General features: G+C 32.7%; 1 protein-coding gene across 2 annotated transcripts in view; it reads left to right on the top strand.

The window, feature by feature from the left end:
- The window catches only part of LOC138703779 (gram-negative bacteria-binding protein 1-like), a 72,631-nt gene extending 47,550 nt beyond the window's left edge, over positions 1-25,081 (top strand). The window contains exons 6-7 of one of the 2 annotated variants that reach the window (XM_069831951.1): positions 21,449-21,540; positions 23,895-25,081. In XM_069831951.1, coding sequence (XP_069688052.1) covers positions 21,449-21,540; positions 23,895-23,946 — 144 coding nt within the window. In that variant the 3' untranslated portion in view covers positions 23,947-25,081. The remainder of the gene's footprint in view (positions 1-21,448; positions 21,541-23,894) is intronic. The other variant, XM_069831952.1, reaches the window with a different exon arrangement.
- The last annotated feature ends 646 nt before the right edge of the window (positions 25,082-25,727 follow it).

The raw sequence follows: 25,727 nt of genomic DNA, 5'->3' as shown, positions 1-25,727 counted from the left end.
AAAAAAAAATATTAAATGAGGATCCACAATACCGTCCTCAATACTTTGTAAAATCCAATTACAAAACTGAACTTGTTTTTCATCGTCTCTAGGCCGTAATTCATGCACGATACTCATTCTGTAGGGTTTTTATTTTAATAGTTTAGCAGCACTAAAGACTGATGTTTTTGAAACACTAACTTCCTGTGAAACACGTCTTAGAGATTTATTAGGAGAGAGTGTAAATGATGCACTCATTTCATCAATTTTTCTTCCGTCAATACTCTTCGTTTTCGCTTACGAATTGTAGCATTTATCGACCCTGTTGTCCTTAATTTGTTAACAAGACGTCTAACAGTTCCTCTACCCTGAATTGGAGCACCCGGATATTTCACTTCAAATTGCCTACGCACCTCTCTACATGACTCTGTTTTCACATATGCATCATACATAAAAACTCTCTGTTCAAGCGTGAATTTTGCGGTTTGCATTGTTCACAAATTTTACACACACGCTGAATATTTAAGCAACTGTGTCAAGAAACTGCATTGTACGTACGTAAAAACACTGCAACAGCTGACTCACAACTGATAACTTGTCGACCTGATTGTCGAGCATGTCTCCACAACTGCGCCTCGCACAAAGCGGCGTATCAGCATTACCGCTTTCCCGGCCCCACCCGTAGGCGAACGGTCTGTAGTACACAATCGTGGAGCGCTGAAGTATACGACAGAATATGAGGAAATGACGTCGTTGTTATGTTTCCATGGTTACCAAATATCTTTGCGGTTATGTTTATGTTCCCATCGTGAATGTTCTTGATTTTACCGTAACGTTTACATTTTTAAGTTAACGCTTACATTATGTTTAATTTTAATTGTGAATGAGCTTTAACAGTTCCTGGCAGCGTGTGTCATTCCGTTCCCATGTGCAGAGAGCTTAAAATTTAATTTAGTATGAAAAGATTTACATAAATACGACATTTCATTGTGGCAATAAATTTTGGTTGCGTTTGTTTACACTGTTTAGTACATTCTTGCACACATAAGCTATTCTTGTAAAATAACTATCGATCTGTTACAACGTAAAGTGTGCAGTACGAGGAAATAAATACATGCGATGTGAACTGGATTAATTAGTTCTGGGAAAATTATTATCACAAAAAATGTAAATAAAACGGACAGAGTTGCAGCTCTCTGTGTGCTTTTATCTTTGAGTCCCAAATTTTTTCGAAACACGTAAATAATTATGACAATAACAACGAACGAAATACTCTGTAATAACTAATAAGCCCTCATTCACAACATATTTCAGTGATCACATTGTGTAAGAACGAGTTTTGAAATTTCTGGAATTTTTTTTCTCATAATTTCATTCCACAGCAAGAATTCCCGCGACCATGCTATTATAAGCAAAAATGTACTGGACGCTCTAATTAATGTATCGTCAAATTCCTGCTAGTTGACTAGCTTTTTGCAATTTATCGTAAACAGACAACAAAATAATGTGAACGAGTAAAAATATGAAATATGGTGCAGGAATATCAGTGGTTACATGTCAACAATTACGGTTCGATTCTGAGAAGTTTATTTTCATTCCAAAGAGGTTGTATGTTTCCCTTGATTAGCAAACCCCTTTGACGTTTCAAGCGATGCATTTCGCGTACTAATAATGCGGCCATGAAAGAATTGACGGAAATTGTGAATTTAATTATAATTAAAACTATAGAAGCTTTTTGTATTTGCAATTCGATACTGTAACACATAATTGGAACACATGTTCTGTAGTAGTGAATTTCTTAAATAAATAAATTAAGCCTATTAGGCCTAATATACAATACTATACATTAAATGTATTAACATAGTGTTATATTTACTCTGTAATTTGCCAATTATAGCTACATTTTACATTTTTGGCTATGATATCTATACTGAACTCTTTTTAATTTGTTTTTATTTGGTATTTTTCATTTATATCTAGATCTGTGTCTTTTATTTAGGTAGTATCTATTTGTTTTTTTTTTTCATTTTTACTTTTTAATTTGTAATTACACTTGTATGTTGCATTTGTTTCTGTTTTATCTCTTTTTTCATGTTATCTGCAATTCTATGTTTTTTAAACAAATATCTGTACTATTGTAATTGGGGCTTTGCCCTGTTAAACAAATAAATAATTAAATAAATAAATAAATAAATAAATAAATAAATAAATAAATAAATAAATAAATAAATAAATAAATAAATAAATAAATAAATAAATAAATAAATAAATAAATAAATAAATAAATAAATAAATAAATAAATAAATAAACAGTACCGTAGAAGAGATTATAAATTTATTCAAAGTTTCTCAATCATATGATTTATCATTTGTTGTAAATTAATATTTGCTAATACATTTTATGAAAGAAAATACAGGGACATCATTTTATTTTTACTAACTTTTTTAATATTAACCTTTCTATACCTTTACAGAACCGGAAACACCGCTTCCTCCCCCCTCCAAGACTGGAGTTCGATGATACTGGCGTAAAACACAAATCACTCTACTAGGTATAGGATGGAAGAAAAGTTGTTCATCCATTTACGTAAACTAGGAAATATCGCGATTTTGAGTTTGATAATTTTCATTAGGTTTTTCTTTAATCAAAGTACAGTACTGTATTAAGAATAAGTGTTTTTACTCACGAAGTGAGTTATCCATGCGAACGTATTCATTATGCAGTGTATATTATACTGTCTACAGCACATTAGCGTACAATATAGAGAAAGAAGTTAAATTGAAAAATAATCATAATATGAATATTTAAACACAATTTTGAAAATGGTGGCCGTTCATTTCGATACAGGCTTTAGTTCTTTTGTGCATATTATCGCACTATAGACTATTGCATCTAATTCCAATTGCCAGTTTCGTCCTTCGTACTAGTAACTCATGTTAAAATAATTCTGTACCTACTCTACGTACTGTGAATTCAATCTTCACTTCTGCCCGACCCGAAAATATAAAATTACTCAGACATGCTATCTACTGTCCGTCCAAGTGGTTATGTCGCAGGATTGTAGAAAGGGAGGAAATCACGTGACAATTAATTACTTAACGAGGCCCTTTTATTTAAGTTAAATTAAACAGCTGTATAATATTACGTAAACGTCCAATTCCTAAGAGAAATTAATGTTTTCAGAAAAGAGCTAAGACAGCCCAGCTTTTACAGAGGGGCGAGCAGAAGCAGGTGGGGGAAGTCGGGATGCGACGTAGGCAAACGGACAGTACCTGTGCGAAAATATGATTCAGTATTGAAAGCTCTTTCGTCACTGGAAAACGCGAACATATTTCTGGAACGTACTATACCCAGTAACTCAGTACTGCTTACTATCTGCGGTCTTGGTTCTGTGTGGAGTTGGAACTTCCTTAGTAGAAGGGGTGGGAGTGAAGTACATTCAAAAACTCAGGTACAATAAAAATTGAAGTAAAAATAAATTTATGTTCCTGTATATGAACGTTTTCGTCTATACGTCAGATATTAAAATGTTATTAAGATATCTAAAAAACAAACACAAACACATATAACATGAGTTCTATCTATTTTATATTTTACATTTTTATATTTTTGGCAAATCAGCAAAACCATACACAAATTAGTTAAACTGAACATATCTCTTACAACGATATTAGACGCTTCTACATATAACTCATGATTTTAATTATTTATTGCTATGTTTATCACAGTGAATACTATATTGGACGTGACTAGGTGGCAGGGATCCGACGGAATAAGCGCCATCTTAAATCACTAAGTGATTATTTTTCGCATATCATATATTATTACGATGTACCGAAGTACGTAATTATGATATTTTTGTGCAGAAATTCTGCGTCATCATATGATGAAGGATGAGTGGAACAAAGAAAAATTCTTTTCTAGTCACTCATAACGAGTGCACCTCTGCACATGTATGGTTATTGTGCCACTGTCATACATCTATGACGCAGTGCATGAGGGTAGGCCACTAGAAGGAACCCAAGAGGTGGAACTTAAACTGAGAGGATTCAATCCGACATCGGGATGGGAATCCGGTGTGGCTTAGTGGATAGAGCGTCAGCACGTAGACCTGAAAACTCGGGTTCAAATCCCGGTGCCGGAGAGAATTTTTCTCTATTCCTCTCATCCTTCATCAAAGTATATAAAGATTAGAAGAAACGAAGTACTCTAATACAATAAAATATTAATTGACTTACTAAAATTCTATTTCAATAATGTTAGTTTCACCAAAACGTTTGAACGGAGCCGTCATTTTCAGTTGACTATCTATGTGGAAAACAAATGACGATCACAAAGCCTGTTTTATAGTACCATAAAGGATCTGCAATTTGAAATGTTGGCAAACAAAGAAACAAATTCTAAGGAGGTGATAAAACAAACAAATGCTAGGGAAGTGATAAAATTGTAGTGATAAGCAATCATGATAGGTTGAAACACGTCGTTCCGTACCATTTTATTGGTCAAAAGTAATATGACGTAGTAAAAGTGTAATAGTCATTATAAAATGTGTCTGAGTCTGCATGGTTTATTTTCTCTTTAAAACTGCTTTCATTCTCTAGAATCTTCGATTTCATTGAGAAGAAGAATTATGTATAATCAAAGTTTGTTTCAATATAAATGCTACAATTTATTGTACCAGCATTAATTGGTATGTTAATTTACTTTTAATAACATTCACGTGACCTTTATTACGTCCTGTCAAACTGACCTTTGCTATTCGCCAAGCGTCAAATTCGTTTTATTCTACGGCAATTTCCTAGATGGTGCAATCGAATTTGACTGCTAGTCCTCTGTAATTAAATGGCTGCAAATTATAGCCTGTCCGCTGCTGTGGCTCTGCGGATAGCGTACGCGCTTCCGAACCCGGCAGAGTGGAGATTTATCTCCATTCCAATGGACTCAGTTTGACTTGTGAAGGTCTAGCAGCGAGAGGTCCGCTACGTGAGTGTGTCTTGTGTTGATCAAAGGAATTTCCCTTTTCTACGTCATAATTAGGAACATTAAATCCAGACATAATTAGGTTTTCAAAATAACCGATTCAATTATGGAACATACATGAACGCCTGCTCAGAAACGTCGAACACATATTTGCAAAACTCAAGATATTTTTCACAATTCAATAACTGCGAGATTATAAAATATATATATATATATATATATATATATATATATATATATATATATATATAATTTGAACTGGTAATGGAAATTACGGGAAAACGGCTGAACGGATTTTAATAAATAACCCCTCATTTTGAAGCTTGGAACTCAAATTTTTTCAGAAAAATAGTACTTTTCAGTGAAATGTCAATTTTTCAACATAATTTTCCTATTTTTCAACATACATCTCTCGTCAGTTTTGAGAACTAGCTAATTGCATTTTAGAATAAAACAAAACACACACTACAGTAAACAATATTACACGAAGGCCATGATCTGCAAGAATGCTGACACATTTAGAGCTCAAATTAAATTTGTTATTAAAAACTTAACTTACTAAAAATAATTTACAGGTTCGATTCTGTGGTGTGTAATTGTCTGGGTACAGCTGTGTTTTGGATATTAAAAACTACAAAACTTGAGGTGGTTTGATGACATTATTACCATTCGAAATAAAATATTATTGTAGTTAATGCCATGATATGACTATTTTTCATTAATGCTATTGATGATATGAAAGTGAAATGTTTTGGGGTTATATAAATAGATGTAGAGAATAACTTAAAATAGATTTTGATTCTATATTTTACTGAGTGGCAGCTATATAGTATATATAGTATATGTTACTGAAAGCTATGAAACTTACTTAAGATAATATTATTAAAAATCAAATATTTGTACAGTTATTAATCAAGTGGGGTTGGGTCATTTTCATATATTTAATGGCGGTGTGGTGTAGATATTTATGTGCGTGGTTCTCTTCAGTATTGGCTCGAGAGAGAGAGTATCTTTCATTATTACGGAAGCAAATAACTTTCAGAATGTTTGGCATTCTTCATTGAAAATAAATCTGAAAAATGTTTATTAGAACGTCTAATGAACTTAGTTTGCAACATTTGCTGTACAAGCCACTAGTATAGGCCTATATATAATTTGAACTGATAATGGATATTACGGGAAAACGGCTGAAATGGTTTTAATAAATGACCAGCAGTTTTCAGTTAAATATAAATTTTCCTACATCATTTTCCTGTTTTCCAAACTCCATCTGTCGTCAGTTTTGAGAAATAGTAGCTTTTCAGAATAAAACAGAAGACAAACACACTACAATAAACAATAGGTTATTACACGAAGGCTATGACCTGCAGGATTGCTGACATATTTAGAGCTCAATTCAATTTGTTATTAAAACCTTCAAGATTTACTAAACATAATTTACAGCTCTGATTCTGCAGTGTATAATTTTTTGAGTACAGCTGTGTATTGGATATTAAAATCTATAAAATTTGAGGTGGTTTGATGACATTATTACCATTAGAAATGAATTATTATTATAATTAATGCCATGATGTGACTATTTTTCATTAATTATACATATTAATGCTATAGTGATGATATGAAAGTGAAACGTTTTGGAGTTATGTAAGTAGATGTAGAGAATATCTTAAATTAGATTTTCATTTCTATAATTTACTGAGTGGCGGCTGTATAGTACACATAACTACAAAACTTACGTAAGATAATAATGTTATTAAAAATCAAATATTTTTGTAGTTATTAATTAAGTGGGGTTGGGTCTTTTTCATAAATTTAATGGCGGTGTAGTGTTGATATTTATATGGGTCATTCCCTTCAGTATTGGCTTGAGAGAGCGCAATAATTACAGTTCCTAAGGAAAGACCAAAAGGTATTACTTACTGATAAAATAAGAATCCTACAAAATGATGTAGTCTCCCGATCATTTCAGCAAGATCTCTTAGCAGGATAAAAAAATTTTATCCTTTACATTTCAAGCTCTACATGCAATAGCTATACCAATATGCTATATTTATTGTTCGAAAGCATAGCAAACCTGACATTTTTTTAACTTTCACCTACAATCCACAATGACCTGAAATAGCTATTTCTTTACTCCCACATGAAAAACCCACTGATCGTCCTGACATTGTTACTTGCGTTTTCGCGCTGAAACTCAAAAACTGAAGATGGATAGGTTCAAGAAAAAGTATTTGACATAAAAAACATTTAGAGGGAGAATAGTATTGGCTTCTGTTTTTATGTGATTCCTATTTGATTCTGACAACATTAATATGTATTCCACTATGTTTATTTTTATTTTATGAGGTAAATTTTTATGTAACTACCTCTTTTGATCTCATTATGTGCCTAAATTGTATCAGTAAGTAATTACTTAATTCCGATCCAGTTTTATGTTCAACTATGTAAGCAAGTTTCAATCCTGGTTGAGAGTAAGAGAAGGCCTTACGGCCTTAACTCTGTCAGGTTAAATAAAGCCATTATTGTTGTTGTTATTATTATTATTATTATTATTATTATTATTATTATTAGACTTCGTTGAATTGCCACACGTAGCATGCTATCAGGTTGCCGAGGTACGGTAGTATAGAGGAGGTAAGCGACCGTCCGGTCTCGTAGTATAAGCAGTTCATGTTAAGAGTTGTAACCGGTTCAAATAGATAGAGCAGCTACAGCTAATGTATACCTATGTAAGCACTTGTTTTTGCATTACTGTGGCTGGAATAGTCAAAGCTTAACATTTGTTCAGTGCAGACAAGAATTCGATCAAACATACTATAATGAGAGTGTTGCTGTTCCAAATAATTGCCCCTGGAATAACCTTACCCCCGCAGCCAGTCTTAACCCGTTGGGTAACGTGGTTGGATGCTGTTAATTGTTATGCAGAACAAACAACTCTCAGAAGCCCTTAATATAGTGGATAAAGTATCACAAACCGTTATCCAAAATAACAATTCACTAATTTCAGAAAAAGTGAAATGTAAGTTGAGAAACGTTATTTCTAAAAATTCTACCTATTCACAACTTCGTATTATAAATGCTGTACTATCAGGTCACGACAAGACGTCTGAAGTTGATGTACTAAAAAGTAGTGACTTTCCGTTCTTCAAATATGCACCTATTACATCGTGTGATGTTGAACGTACATTTCCCAATATAAAAACTGTTTGAGTGACCATCGGAGGAGGTTACTTTGCAGTCGCTCAAAATGTACGTAACTCTTCACTGCAATGCACATATTCAAGGATGATGTGAGTATATTACATTAAATTTTAAGAGTTAATATATCTCACTATAAAATAATTGTGTATTTACATGTTTAGACATTTCCTACCTCAATGATCATTCATTATATTTCTTGAATGCAGGATACAGGTTTTATTGTAACCGCAGTATACTGATCAGCGTTTATATTAGAGGCATACTCCATCCTTTGCACGCCCCCTTCTCATACAGTCTATACCGCGTGCGCAATAAACCTTACAATTCTCGTGGAAATTCCACGAAGTCTAATTATTATTATTATTATTATTATTATTATTATTATTATTACTATTATTATTATTATTATTATTATTATTATTATTATTATTATTATTATTATTATTATGTTTCATTATTACGGAAGCAAATAACTTTCAAAATGTCTGGTATTCTGGTACTCTTCATTCAAAATACTGTAAATCTGAAAAAATGTTTATTTGAACGTCTAATGAACTTAGTTTGCAGTTGCTGCACAAGCCTCTAGTCCTAGTATGTAATTTGATTGGTCAAAATGTATTCTACAGCTTGGTCGCACAGCGTATAGTTTCCTTTCTGAAAGCGTGACCGTTGTCGAACTTATTTTTGGATTCGTTATTAGATTTAATTCCGTGAATCGCAAGTTACGGTTATGGTTTTCATTGTTCCACCATCGCTTTATCTTGGCTTCATCTCGATTAATATAAAATTGAAGACTCGGGGACATAAAAGCTACAAAAAGCCGTTGGAGTATTTTCTGCCTGATTGATTGAAGATCGCCCGTACCGCAAGACTGCGTCCGGGGCGCACACGTCACGACATAAACCGCGCTCCAGTGCGCCCACACCGACACATTTCAATATCGCGATGCAATAATGTTGGAAATTTACTGTCAGAGTAAGGATGGACAAATCTGGAGGGGGAAATAAGAATTAGATTGCTGAAAAGTGACAGGCGGTGAGAGGTGAAAAAGATGAGTAAAGACAGCCGTTATACATTAGAGAAATGGGCTCTCTCGACATGCAACTGAAAAATATGTGAGAGAAAGACGTTCCATAAAATTCACGATCAATTTTAACATTTCTACACAAAATTATGAAGACATTCTTTAAACTTTAGTTGTAGTGATTCTTTATACTATATTATAGAACTGCTATATAAACACTCAGAGAAAAAAAAAACGGACATTTAGTGTTCAAGGGGACTTCTTTAATGTCAAAAATTGTTAATCAATGGTCTAGTAGGTTATGAACTGTAATGGTTTTTATGCTCGACCATGCCGAAATGTAGTAATTATACACCTGGTAGCAGACCTTTAATGCATGTCATTAAAGTACACCTACTCATTAAAGGTCAGGTCTTTCAGCCAATGACGACTCAGGTTACAACTGTTCAGCCAATGACAGGTCAGCTTTCTACCGTTATAAAACCGCAAGTATCGATTATTCTCGGTATGCAATCGAAAGAGAATTAGCGAAAAGTCACGGAGGCTGGAAATCCAATACTGTCGCAGAAGGTTATGTTCTGTTACTGTAATAATTAGCGTTAATTGTAAATAATATTCAAATAAATTCAATTTGTCGTCTCGTTTTTCAATGTATAATTTAATTTCAATGTTATCTCTGTAGGTTCTTATGGCCTAGCAAGGTCAATGTGGATATCTGTTCCTCGGAAAAAATCAATACTTTTGCGTCTGCGCACATCTCACAATATACGGAACATTGCTGAAGGTCAGATACAATTAAAATTAATAATATCAAGTTAGAAATATGGTCGAGCATAAAAAGTCATATGAAACTCACCTATAATGGTAATTAAGAAGCTCTTATGAAAATTATGAAACTCGCTTGCGCTCGTTTCATAAATATCCATACTCACTTCTTAATTACCTTCATTATAGGCTCGTTGCATAATGTACTATTAAATGATAGAAAATAGTACATTATGCAACGAGCCTATAATGATAGTAATTAAGACGCAAGTATATATATTTATGAAACGAGCGCAAGCGAGTTTCATAATTTTCATAAGAGCGTCTTAATTACCACTACAGGCAATTTTCATACGACTTTTTATGCTCGATCATATTTCTAACTTGAAATTATTCAGATGTAGCCTATACATTTTATTTGTATCTGACAAGATCGGAAGTGACCTTGTTCTAGGTCGTGAATTGTGAGATGTGCGCAGACGCGAAAGTATTGATTTTTTCCGAGGAACAATAATGTCATTGACCTTGATGTAATCCCGTTAAACTTGATATAACCTTGATTACTGAATTCGACATTGAAAAACGAGATGACAAATTGAATTTATTTGAATATTATTTACAATTAACGTTAATTATTATAATAACAGAACATAACCTTCTGCAACTGTATTGGATTTCCAGCCTCCGTGACTTTTCGCTAATTCTCTTTCGATTGCATATCCGAGAATAATCGATACTTGCGGTTTTATAACGGTACAAAGCTGACTTCTCATTGGCTGAACACCTGTACTTTAATGAGTAGGTGTACTTTAATGACATGCATTAAAGGACTGCTACCAGGTGTATAATTACTACATTTCGGCATGGTCGAGCATAAACACATTTAAAACAAAGGATCGTATAATTAATCATACATACACTGTTATAAATAAAATCTTCGCAAAGGGTGAAAAACCAGTAAGAACATTTTTCAGCTGTGGCTCATATTTTTCGTGCTTGTAACATTGAAATCACATTTTTAGTAACGTGTGTTATACAATGAAGAACAAAAACAGGCACAAATTCTGTAGTAGCTGAGACTTCCTACAAATAAATGGCGTATCTCATAATAATGGCTTGTTTACACGAATCCATGGTAACGAAATGACCACAAATTGATGGGTATTAAATTGAATGGCCTACTAAAACTCTACCATACATGTAATTTTTATTTTTATAAAACAACTGTCAGGTTTTTTGTCCCTGAGTGTATTCATAATAAAGTTTCATTAGCCTATTTAACAAAGACCTATTGACTCCTAATGAAAATAATACAATACTGATCCTGGGTAAAGTCTAAAATCCAGATTATTGCAATTGAGTTAATTTTATTGTTTTTGTGGAATTGAATATTTCTCTTTGGTTCAATATATAAAATTAAACAATTTGCATTTATTTTTTAATTTTATTTCATGCAAATATTTTCGTCCGCCGTTGTGGATCTGTGGATAGCGTGCACGCTTCCCAAGCAAGCGATCCGAGGTTCGATTCCCGGCATGGGGAAATGAAAGAAATTTATCTTCCGTTCACGGGATGGGTGTTTATCCGTTGTCTTGTGATTGTCCTGTGATGTCTCTGCGGTGGTCCTGAGTCATGCCGATCCAATAACCAGGGAGGTCCGCATTTCTGAGATGTACGATCTAAAGAATGCCCCTTCCTTGCCCGTAATGGTAAGTCGGAAAAAGGGGAGGTGAAACAGAGTAAGAAAGAAAGAGAGATATATTTTCGAGAGATTTTATTTATATATTATTAACTAGCCGTACCCGTGTGATCCGCTGCACCCGTTAGAAATAAATATAATTACATAATTAAAATAGGACGTTTGATCCATGGAACATTCGTGTTTGATAGAAGGATAAATCGTTTAATATGTTACTTAATTTAAATTGCATCCAAATAATTAAAATGCGATCATTTTGGTCCAGAGACACTCATTTGGTGCAATGACAATTCCTTTAACCTGTTTCTTTATTTTTATTAAATGCAACCATAGTTTAATGAACATTGACATCATTTAGATTTAATGTGTATATTCTATTTTACTTGTTATAGGTTTCCATTGAATTATGGTAATAACTTAATTTTAACCCTTCTTTTCTACGTATTCAGTAAATGGCGCTTGGCCCACTATGGTTGTGAACCCTTCAAATAACTTAAATTATATTATATTATATTATATTATATTATATTATATTATATTATATTATATTATATTATATTATATTATATCAGAAATTACTGTAATAACATTATAGCATTATGTCCATCTAGAGAAACTACACTTTCCAATGGTGAAATAATAATTAATTATACAAATCGGTTAATTTAGCTTCCGATATTACTTCATACAAACACAGAAACATTCTCTGTAGACTATCTTTCATAGCTTTCGATTGTTGCTGTCCAAGACCCCTTATAGACGAAGTCATTTGTTTTTTAATTCATTACACGGTCTTAGATGGCAGTTATTTTAATTTTAAAACTCATTTATCTCATTAAATATCAGTCCTATCAAAATGTTTCAAGGAATAAAACTTATCGCAAATTATTTTTAAAGAAACTTTTGTTATGCAACATTTTTCACAAAAATCAATAATAAGCGAGATATTTCGATTTAATTCAGGCACCCTTATAACTCCCCTTTTAAATAATGTATTTCGAATGCCATATAGCCTAAATTCTAAGTTACAACAAACTTAATTTATATTCCAATTTCCATCGAAATCCGTTCAGCCATTATCGCGTGAAAAGATAACAAACATACAGACAGACAGACAGACAGACAGACAAACAAAAATTTCAAAAAAGCGATTTTCGGTTTCAGGGTGGTTAATTATATATGTTAGGACAAATTATTTTTGGAAAATCGAAAATTACCAGAAAAATTTCGGCTACAGATTTATTATTAGTATAGATTATCGGATTTGAGTTTTAAGTATTATATTAATGTTACTTAATGCAATGTATGTTCTCCATCACATTCCACATTTCCCATATGAAATTTGTCTACCGTATCCTTAGCATTGTATCTCCTATAGATGACTGTCGCAATCCACTTGCTACATCGATCCCTCGCACCTAGTGTTTGCTTAGCCCTGCGGTTTGCAGTGACTGGTCATCCAGGACGTCTTGTCGAACGACAAGCTTACACAGGACACAAAGAGATGCTAATCAGGCAGAAGGAGCCTGAGTTGCATTACATCGTTGTAATCGGTGCGATGTGGGACAGTTAACATCTCTTTGTTCTGTGACGAAATTCAATTGAGGGCGTAATACAGTGACAAGGTTAGCTTCTGAAGATGTTCTCAACAGAGACGAAGGTATCGTCCTCACAATGCCATGGAATAAATTTGTTGCTGACACGTCTAATCAGAAAGTACATAGAAATGAACATGTAATGCTCTGTGGCAAGGTTGTAATTAATGTTATGGTTACTTACTTACTGGCTTTTAAGGAACCCGCAGGTTCATTGCCGCCCTCACATAAGCCCGCCATTGGTCCCTATCCTGAGCAAGATTAATCCAGTCTCTATCATCATATCCCACCTCCCACAAATCCATTTTAATATTATCTTCCCATCTACGTCTCGGTCTCCTCAAAGGTCTTTTTCCCTCCGGCTTCCCAACTAATACTATATATGCATTTCTGGATTCGCCCAGACGTGCTACATGCCCTGCCCATCTCAAACGTCTGGATTTAATGTTCCTAATTATGTCAGGTGAAGAATACAATGCGTAACTTTCTCCATTCTCCTGTAACTCATACCTCTTAGCCCCAAATATTTTCCTAAGCACCTTATTCTCAAACACCCTTAACCTATGTTCCTCTCTCAAAGTGAGAGTACAAGTTTCACAACCATACAGAACAACCGGTAATATAACTGTTTTATAAATTATAACTTTCAGACTTTTTGACAGCAGACTGGATGATAAAAGCTTCTCAACCGAATAATAACAGGCATTTCCCATATTTATTCTGTGCTTAATTTCCTCCCGAGTATCATTTATATTTGTTACTGTTGCTCTCAGGTATTTGAATTTTTCCACCTCTTCAAAAGATAAATTTCCAATTTTTATAGTTCCATTTCGTATAATATTCTGGTCACGAGACATAATCATATACTTTGTATTTTCGGGATTTACTTCCAAACCTGTCTCTTTACATGCTTCCAGTAAAATTCCCGTGTTTTCCCTAACCGTCTGTGGATTTTCTCCTAACATATTCACGTCATCCGCATAGACAAGCAGCTGATGTAACCCATTCAATTCCAAACCCTCTGTGTTATCCTGAACTTTCCTAATGGCATACTCTAGAGCAAAGTTAAAAAGTAAAGGTGATATTGCATGTCCTTGCTTTAGCCCACAGTGAATTGGAAACGCACCTGACGCACCTGACTGAGCTATACGCACTCTGCTGTACGTTTCACTGAGACACATTTTAATTAAACGAACTTGTGTCTTGGGAATTCCAAATTCAATAGGAATATTATATAAAACTTCTCTCTTAACCGAGTCATATGCCTTTTTGAAATCTATGAATAACTGATGCACTGAATTATTGTCATGGTTAGTGCAATTAATTTGTTAAAAGATTCCATTCATTCAGTAAAACTATTTCAAATTAAAATATATTTTCGACAGAAAATTATAGTTAGATTTCGGTGCTTACATGAAATTAAATATAGAATTATGGAGAATTGTTGCGGTTGGGTTTCTCGTAATGATGAAGCGAAATAGTTTTCTTTGAAAAGGAAATTTAAAAAATAAAAAAGAGAAGTGAAATACGAAATCGATGATCAGACCGTGCATATAAGAGTATTTTTGTTTTTCCTTTATACAAAATGTAAAGATGTAAAGAAAAGTACTGCACTCTTCGTAACAGCAGACATCACAAGATCAGGTCTGTAATCGCAACATGCCTTAAGTCCAATGGCTACAATACCCATGAAGAAGTCCATAGAATAGCGGATACTGGAAGTCATAGGCGTATTGATATTATAACATTTAAACCTGGAGAGACAAAAGGTTATATTCTGGATCCGACCATCAGATTGGAGACGCATCAGAGTCAACCTGAGGAGGTTAATCTAGAGAAAAAAGGGAATATATGAACCCACTATCCCTTACTACAAAACATCATATAAACTCAGGGATATAGAAGTCATCGGATTAATGGTGGGCGCTAGAGGGACCATAACAAAACAATTCGTGTCATTCTGTCATAAATTTGGAGTCCCAACAACAACAAATAAGGAAATTTCTATTATAGCTTTGAAGGGTTCTCTGCAGATTTTACGGCGACACTTGTACTTCAATTCAAATTACAGTTGAATTTTCTCATTCTATTTTTTTATCTGTATTTTTTATTTTGTTGCAAATTTTCATTATTGTGAAACATTACCTACTGTAAATTTCAGTTTATTGTAAAGAAATTTCTTGTAAGACATTTTTAATGTCACACCTTAAATGTTACTCTTTAACATTTGGAAGTTACTCTGTCATTTGCTTCAAACAGCATTATCATGCTTCAATTATTCTATGAGTTATTTAACTTTCTTACTGGCAGTTTTTCTTTCGGACACCCGGTACGTATTTCAGAAACATCCTGTATTTTAATGTCCATATCCTGAGTTACTCGTATTTTTACATCTGAGTTTTATTCAAAGTCTATAAAATGTAAGGATGATGAAGGAATACTGTATTCAAAATATTAAATAGACTGGCATTCGTTATATTTAATCCTATATGTTTAAATTAAACATTTTAATATTAATAACATTACTGAAGCTGTAATTTCATCATATATTATGTGATCCTCTCATTCATAATGTAATTTATGCTCGACTATGCCGAAATGTACTAATTATACACCTAGCAGCTGTCCTTTAATGCATGTCATTAAAGTACACCTACTCATTAAAGTACAGGTGTTCAGCCAATGATAACTCAGCTTACATGTGTTCAGCCAATGACAAGTCAGCTTTGTACCGTTATAAAACCGCAAGTATCGATTATTGTCGGATATGCAATCGAAAGAGAATTAGCGAAAAGTCACGGAGGCTGGAAATCCAATACTGTCACAGAAGGTTATGTTCTGTTACTATAATAATTAGCGTTAACTGTAAATAATATTCAAATAAATTCAATTTGTCATCTCGTTTTTCAATGTCGAATTCAATAATCAAGGTTATAATATTATCAAGTTTAACGGGACTACGTCAAGGTCAATGACATTATTGTTCCTCGGAAAAAATCAATACTTTCGCGACTGCGCACATCTCACAATTCACGACCTAGAACAAGGTCACTTCCGATCTTGTCAGATAGCTACAAATGAAATGTATACATCTGAATCCCGGTAATTTCAAGTTAGAAATATGGTCGAGCATAAAAAGTCGTATGAAACCCGCCTATAATGGTAATTAAGAAGCTCGTATGAAAATTATGAAACTCGCTTGCGCTCGTTTCATAAATATCCATACTCGATTCTTAATTACTATCATTATAGGCTCGTTGCATAATGTACTATTATTGTAGTATTCTTGTGTTGTATTATTTTAGTATCAGACATACTATTAGTTCACTGTACATCGTGATTTAAATTATATATTTTTAGCATTTTATTTCCTCTAGAAATAATTTTAAATACACGTTTCTCACTAATTACGCAGAAAAACACAGACTAGCTTGCTACTTTAATCCCTATTTCATGACTAATAACTCATTCCAAGTTAAAAGAAAAATGTCAACAACATTGACTTCGTTGCTAATCAACTGAATATAAATATGTTCAATTTTGTGTTTATATTTTACAACGCCTGGCTTATTTGTCATCCATTATAGAACAGTTCAAAATAGTTATTGTTGTTGTTGAAAGAATATTACTGAATGAGTTTATGTAAATTTTAGTTAGATGAATTGAATATCTGAGCGGAAGAAAGTTACATGTAAACAATCGTGTAACAGTAAGTGAAGAGAATTAATTATTGCATTTTTGTTTGTAGAGTGAAATTTGTTCTGAAATATTTCTATGTAATAAGTTTTATGCTTATATTTTTTAACAAATTACTATGTCTGGCAATTTAATAAAAGATGTAGATCATTCCATATTATTTGCTGATGACACAACTATAGTAATTACAGCCAATAACTCCAACATATTCCAATCTTCAACAGGAAATTCTCGTCAAAATATGTGACTGGTTCTCAGTCAATAAATTGGTATTAAATTGTAACAAAACTAACATAATTCAATTTAAATCATGTCCAAATTTAACGTCGCAAATTTCTAGAGCAATAATTAACACTAGATCCCTATTAGAAACAACAACAACCAAATTTCTTGGCTTAAAAATCGATAATGTGTTAAATTGGAAAAATTATATTAAAGAAACTACCCCCAAACTAAATTGAGCTTGTTTTGCTATTAGATCTAGCCTATGCAAAAGATAATAAATATCAATACCTTAAAAACAATATACTTTGCATACTTCCACTCGGTAATGAGTTTTGGAATAATATTCTGGGGAAATTCCACAGATAGTAACAGTATATTTGTATTACAAAAAAAGAGTAATTAGAATAATAGTAGGTGCCAAATCTAGGGAATCGTGTAGGACTATTTTCAATAAACTACAAATAATGCCCATGGCTTGTCAGTATATCTTTTCATTAATAATCTTCCTCGTATGTAATCGTGAAAACTTTGTAACTAATTCAACAGTTCATAGCATAAATACACGTCAAAAAATGACTTTCATACTCCATCAGCTAGTCTATCGTGGTATCAAAAAGGAGTGCGTTACATGGCAGTAAACATTTTTAACAGCCTCCCTATCGATATAAAAAATGAAACTCAAAACATAAAATTATTTAGGGCCAAATTAAAGAAGTACCTAATTTCTCACACCTTCTATTCTGTAGGTGAATTCATGACATTCAATAACACTTCATGAAATTGATACTAAAACTTTGTGTTGTACTAGTAGACTCTATTGTAAATCTCGTCTGTATATATTTCACCTAGACTGTGACTATAAATTAAGATTTTATAATAGTATTAAGTTTTTTGACTTGTTCCATATTCCAGCTGTAAGCAATATATGAATACCATGAAATGTTAATAAATACAATAAAATACAATACAAGTAACATATTTGTTAACTGTGAAAGTTGTTTTATTTGTTACGTTCTTCTAGGCAGGTATTCAATCAGTGAGGTATTGAAAGTATGTTAATCAGAGACAGAGAGCAAATAAAGATATAAGAATTTATTGGAATTATCATCATTAAGGTATGAAATATCTCTGAAAATTTTACAATTGAATTATTATGAATTAGAATTTCTGTAAGTGGCTATAATCATACTATTGAATACATATCAATATTAGAGAAACCAATTCAAATGTTGGCTGTTTTAGCAATATTTCAATCTGATATCCAGCCTGTGTTTTCGTATTGATATTTTGTTATATTATAGTTTGTAACAACATTTTAAAAACATCAGAAAGCTACTTTTAGAGCATATAGATAATCAAATGCAGATTCAACACAAAACCTTTCTATTACTTTCGCTATTATTTCACTGCTTGGGAATTAATTACTTTCTTTTTCTTAGGCGGCATGATTAGGCACACTTAAGTTTAAGTTAATACATTTAGTTGCTATATATAGGTAAGCTTAGAAATACACTTAGGGTGATGATAATAGACATTTCGCTAGCCCGCGCTACGAGCGTGCTAAACTAGCCCCGGCTATCGACTGGTTACTTGTACAGGATTCATATCACATATCATATCATATATCATATCATATCATATCATATCATATCATATCATATCATATCATATCATATCATATCATATATCATATCATATCATATACCATCATATCATATCATATCATATCATATCATATCATATCATATCATAGCATATCATATCATAGCATATCATATCATATCATATCATATCATATCATATATCATATCATATATCATATACCATCATATCATATCATATCATATCATATCATATCATATCATATCATATCATATCATATCATATCATATCATATCATATCATATCATATCATATCATATATCATATCATATCACATATAAAATATATCATATCATATCATATATGAAGAGTTCGCTGGAAAAACGATGAATGTCACAGTTTTCTTAAGGTTGATATCATTATGTAATTCACTTGATCACTGCGAAATTTAATGTTGTTCTTATGAAAAATGGTAAAAGGTAGAATTATCACCACGAATACAATAATCCTTCCCTTTATTTTCTAAAGAAACAGCACTACATCTTGCAGTTATAGACTGAATTAGATCATTATCTAACCCTTAACAGAAATGTGACATTCATCATTTTTCCCGCGAACTCTTCATATCATATATCATATCATATCATATCATATCATATCATATCATATCATATCATATCATATCATATCATATCATATCATATCATATATCATATCATATCATATCATATCATATCATATCATATCATATCATATCATATCATATCATATCATATATCATATCATATCATATATCATATCATATATCATATCATATATCATATCATATATCATATCATATATCATATCATATATCATATCATATCATATCATATCATATCATATCATATCATATCATATCATATCATATCATATATCATATCATATCATATCATATCATATCATATCATATCATATCATATCATATCATATATCATATCATATCATATCATATCATATCATATCATATATCATATCATATATCATATCATATCATATATCATATCATATCATATCATATCATATCATATCATATCATATCATATCATATCATATCATATCATATCGCTAACACTGGTTTATGAATATGAAAAACTTTAGTTCGCTGATCATCCACCTGAAGCCCGCACTAATAATCTCTATAGTCTCTATATGTATATATACACACACAAACACTACGCACGAAATTATTCTGTAAGAATTACTATATACACTTAGTGTCTCTCTCTCTCTCTCTCTCTATATATATATATATATATATATATATATATATATGTATATATATATATATATGTATATATATAAGAACCAAGAAGAGTTTGGGCATTACTTATGGAAGCTGCATCGTTTCCGACAAACATCTGTATGATTCCTTTTACCCTTATATACAATGATTGTATTGTCTTATTTTATAATATGCAATAATCGTATACAAAACACGGAAAGTGCTTGCTTAGTTAGGCGTGTGTCAAATTCGCTTCCGCTGCTTGTACTTGAAACACGTCCGGCGTCCTGTGTTCAACTTCAATCGACCTCAAACTAATACAGATATACCGATATCACGGTCTTAATGATGATACTGCTGCTGATAATGATGACGATGATGTTGACGATACGGCTGAATTTAAATGGGAATAGACGCCAGAATATTGTTAAAATTTGACGAGTGGATTGTTCTTTATTTATTGGGCCTAATGCACTTCAAATATTATTCTGAGTAACATATTTTGAAAAAATGAATTTTGTTGAGAAATGGAAATACTTCGAGGGAATCTGTTTTTTTTTTACAATAATTTTGTGCACTACTCGGAAGGAAATTAAACACAGAATAAATATGGGAAATGCCTGTTATTATTCGGTTGAGAAGCTTTTATCATCCAGTCTGCTGTCAAAAAATCTGAAAGTTACAATTTATAAAATAGTTATATTATCGGTTGTTCTTTATGGTTGTGAAACTTGGACTCTCACTTTGAGAGAGGAACATAGGTTAAGGGTGTTTGAGAATAAGGTGCTTAGGAAAATATTTGGGGCTAAGAGGGATGAAGTTACAGCAGAATGGAGAAAGTTACACAACGCAGAACTGCACGCATTGTATTCTTCACCTGATATAATTAGGAACATTAAATCCAGACGTTTGAGATGGGCAAGGCATGTAGCACGTATGGGCGAATCCAGAAATGTATATAGAGTGTTAGTTGGGAGGCTGGAGGGAAAAAGACCTTTAGGGAGGCCGAGACGTAGATGGGAAGATAGTATTAAAATGGATTTGAGGGAGGTGGGATATGATGGTAGAGACTGGATTAATCTTGCTCAGGATAGGGACCAATGGCGGGCTTATGTGAGGGCGGTAATGAACCTTCGGGTTCCTTAAAAGCCAGTAAGTAAGTAAGTACAGTTTTCATTGGATTTACTAGGAATCGAACCACATTTCTTTGATAACGGGCCTTGGCTGAGCTGACACAGTTAATCCTTTCTAAAATAAAGGCTTAATAATTTCATCTCCACTTCTCAGATGCTCGAGACATTCCAGCATTTCATATTTTGTGTGTGCTAGAACAGAGCTGAAATTTGCTTAAATACGTAATAGGGTTTAAGGCATGTTGTGCTGGTAACATAGTCTAATTACTGCTGTCTTCTTCAAGGAACTGACGGTCGTCGTCAAGGACGGCAAGCTTCTCCTCAAGAATCCTCTACCCAACGGACTCTCCTTCCAAAGTGACCAGACACCAGTCAAGTAAGTTCTCTTCCCTTTAAAAGGCTTGAGAGCTCAGTTAGTAAAGAGAAGTGGCTTTAGTCTGGAGTGGCTGTAGGACCACGTGTTTCAGACGTGGGTCGAATTACCGGTTTGGCACAAGTACTCTCTTCTGTCAGCCTTGAATTTAGTCTTGGGTTCTAATCCGATATATTGCAGTAGATCTACCATGATCTCTAGATGTATTGTGTCCTCTGGTAATTGCTTTACATATGCCGAATACATAACTATCGCTAACCTCACATACAATAACATAAATACAGACATGGAAATCCTACACATTCAACCCAAAAACCAAAAACTCAACACACTAGAACAATATGAAATATACAGACATACTAAAACACACCGCAATAAAATTCTCAACACACAGATCAATTTCAGAACATATACACTATTTTACACCATATTTCAACACTTTTCAACAATTGAACGCACCCACACAACAGGCAGCGAAGTTCGAGATGACGCCGAGATCTAGTAGGCTCTGGGGATGGTGTGAAGAAGCACCGAAACAGCTGTAAGCCGCACATGCTTACACAATTAACACGAGTAAGATCGCCATTTAATAAATTATTTATACTCAAGTGTTAAAAGTAGTGTACGAAAGATTCAACATGGTCTATTTTAAGTTGCCACTGTAATACAAATTTCACTAGGAACGGCTCCATATTCCAGTAATTTTATATTTAAGTTTAACATAAACCAACCTATCAAATTTTCCTCAAATGCTACTATAAAACGAGCTTATTTTGTTTGACTTTAATGTTCTCTTTTCCATCTAATACTAGTGGCTTGTGCAGCAAATGCTGCAAATTAAGTTCGTTAGACGTTCAAATAAAAATGTTTCAGATTTATTGTCAATGAAGAATACTTGTCTTTTTGATAGTTATTTGCTTCCATAATAATGAAACTTACTCCCTCTGAATGGATTTTTTTAAGCTAAATACTTTCTCTTGAACCTACCCAACTTCAGTTTTTGAGTTTCAACGCGAAAACGCAAGTATCAATGTCAGGACGATAGCAATAGCTATTTCAGGTCATTGTGGATTGTAGGCGAAAGTTAAAAAAAATGTCAGGTTTGCTAAGCTTTCGAACAATAGCATTTTCGTATAGCTGCTGCATGTAGAACTTGAAATGTAGAGCGTAAAATCATTTTATCCTACTAAGAGATCTTGCTGAAATGATCTGGAGACTACAAAATTTTCTAGGCCTCTTATTTTATCAGTAAGTAATACCTTTTGATCTTTCCTTAGGAACTGTAATTTTTGCGCTCTGTCGAGCCAATACTGAAGACAATGACACATATTAATATCTACACTACACCGCCATTAAGTATATGAAAAAGACCCAACCCCACTCGGCTAAAAAATATTTTATTTTTAATAAAAATATTATCTTACTTCAGTTTTGTAGTTATATATAGCAGCCACTCAGTAAATTATAGAAATGAAGATCTAAATTAAGATATTCTCTACATTTACTTACATAACCTCAAAACGTTTCACTTTCATGTCATCAATATAGCATCAATATTATGTAGAATTAATGAAAAATAGATGCATCATGATATTAACTATAATAATATTTAATTTCTAATGATGATAATGTCATCAAACCACCTCAAGTTTCGTAGATTTGAATATCCAATACACAGCTGTACTCAGAAAATTGTTATACACTGCAGAATCAGTTTTTAATAACAAATTGAATTGAGCTCTAAATATGTCGGCAATCCTGCAGGGCATGGCCTTCGTGTAATAGCCTATTGTTTATTGTAGTTTGTGTTTTGTTCCGAAATTCAATCAAGTCGGCCGTGATTCGATAAAATTAGTTCTCGAAACTGACAACAGATGGATTTTGGAAAATAGGAAAATTATGTAGGAAAATTGATATTTCACTGAAAACTACTACTTTTCCGAAAAAAAACTATGGGTTCCAAGCTTCAAAATGAGGGGCCATTTATTAAAATCCGTTCAGCCGTTTTCCCGTAATTTCCATTACCAGTTCAAATTATATATATAGATGTAGCTGGAATTCTTTTTTCATATCATATCCCCTTTTTATTCAGTTTGCTTCATTGCAGTAATGCAATACTACACACATTTGTTGCTACACTGTTTTTACATTCTGTCTAAACTTAAAACAAAAACTAATAGTAAACTATTCATAACAATAGTAGTGCTTTGACCTTTTTACTGGAATTTTAATGTTTTTTATACAAAGCTATATTTTAAATTGTTAATAAATTCATTAATTTTTTTACTTTTAGCTTCCTAAATAATCTGGAAAGTAGAGGATTCATTACATAACGCTTGAAATGTTCTCTTTTTCAGTGGTTACTGCAAGAAAATGGATGTGTGCCTGCCAGCCTTCATCAAAGTGTGATATTAGCTTGGAATCTCTCATAAAAATATTATGAAGTGTGTTTATAACTAATATGCAGGGACAGGTATTTATGGATATTAATTTTATCATTTGCGTTTTCTAATACTGGTGTCTGCGGAGACTGTTGGAGACGGATTTCTATTCTTGGCGGAGATTAATGGAAATTTTGGAAAATACAATTATTTTGGAATTGGTGTATTAACTTATTATGAATATTACTTTCCAAATAATTAACACTGAAGGTTCGTTGGATACTGGTAAAGTTGCGGTATAGCCAATAGACAATAGGCCAATTTTTTGGACTGAGATTGTATTATACACACATTCATTAAAAACGAAAAAAAAAAACTTGCAGCCTTCAAATTAACACTTTCAAATTATTAGTGAAATACTGAATTCTCCGTCTTTTGAGTTCACGTAATCAGAACACCTGGAATACCATGTAATGTAAAGTACTTGGATATACACACATCTTATTTCGTCAATGCCAATCGCCTTAAACATTTCATCATGGTTTAAATGACGACGTTCTTCCATCATTAAAACTATTACTTACTGTTTATTACGATTTTGCACGGTTTTTAATTACATATTTCCCTGTTAAAACACACTAATTTAATAATTTTCTTTCCAATGTAAGAATACAAAATAACAATGTTGGTTACTATGGTAACCAGGTAAAATAACAAATGACTATTATTAATATTCACTTCCGTTAAGTTTTGTAACTTGGTCAATTTTCTTGATATTTCAAAATTTTTAGTTGTTCCTTAGACAATTTTGATGTGTGTATAACAAATTCAAGTGAAAAAAAAATCCGAAAAAAGACTCAGAATATGAAATTCGCTATAAAACGACGCAATAGTAATAATTCGCGAATGTGTTCATATTTTGCTATTAGAACTCTATTTCGTGATTTGTCGAGATTATTTTACCCGCATATTATTAATCAGAATCACTTAATTCGTAAAGATTAGTAAAAATCTATTGTATATCTATTATGTCGTGATTTTCGCGATCTCCATAAATACCCGGCCCTGCTAATATGATTGTTTATGTATTACGGAAGATATTTAGAAGACACTGTTTTATATCATATTTAATTTGTTTACAATAAATACAATGAAACAAATAACGTATAATTATATGATTAATATTTTATTACCTTTTTGTCTATACTTTATTGCTTTTCAGAGGAAAGGTTCCCGCCAATTTTTTTTTTTTTTAACTTAGCAACTGACACTGAAAATTTCTCAAAATTATGCTTCACAGGGTGCTTTAAAAGTACTTTTATCGTTCGCAATTATTATCTTATTACCTGTCCTCTTTATCTCTATTTCTGTCACTTTGCGAACACTTAGGCTGGGCGCACACTTATCTAACAAAACTGCTTTAAGCGAAAACGTTTTTGCTTAAACATGCTCAAACATGTTTTTTCAATGATTAATATAGGAATGCCGCAGAGTCAGCTGCGTGCAGCCACCGAACTTGGGTCCCATGGTATGTGGTCATTAGTTGCTGGTGGTAGTGCTCATGGTAGCTCGTATGAGGGTCATTTGCAGAATTTGTATAACAAATGACGTCCATCAATTCATACCCTTCCCATTATTGCATTTATAACGATAGAGTTATAAATTCCTAACAGTGAGCAATTTCAATACTAATGTAGTAAACGTCACAAGAATTATTTACTTCATGTGAAACATTTCACGAGAATAAAATAAAATTCTCACAGTAACAGCTAAAATGCTGTGTCCATACTAGCTAAGTATTTAACATGA

The sequence above is a fragment of the Periplaneta americana genome, chromosome 7 (genome assembly GCF_040183065.1).
Source record: "Periplaneta americana isolate PAMFEO1 chromosome 7, P.americana_PAMFEO1_priV1, whole genome shotgun sequence".
NCBI lineage: Eukaryota > Metazoa > Arthropoda > Insecta > Blattodea > Blattidae > Periplaneta > Periplaneta americana.
This window is presented reverse-complemented; position numbering and strand designations above follow the sequence as displayed.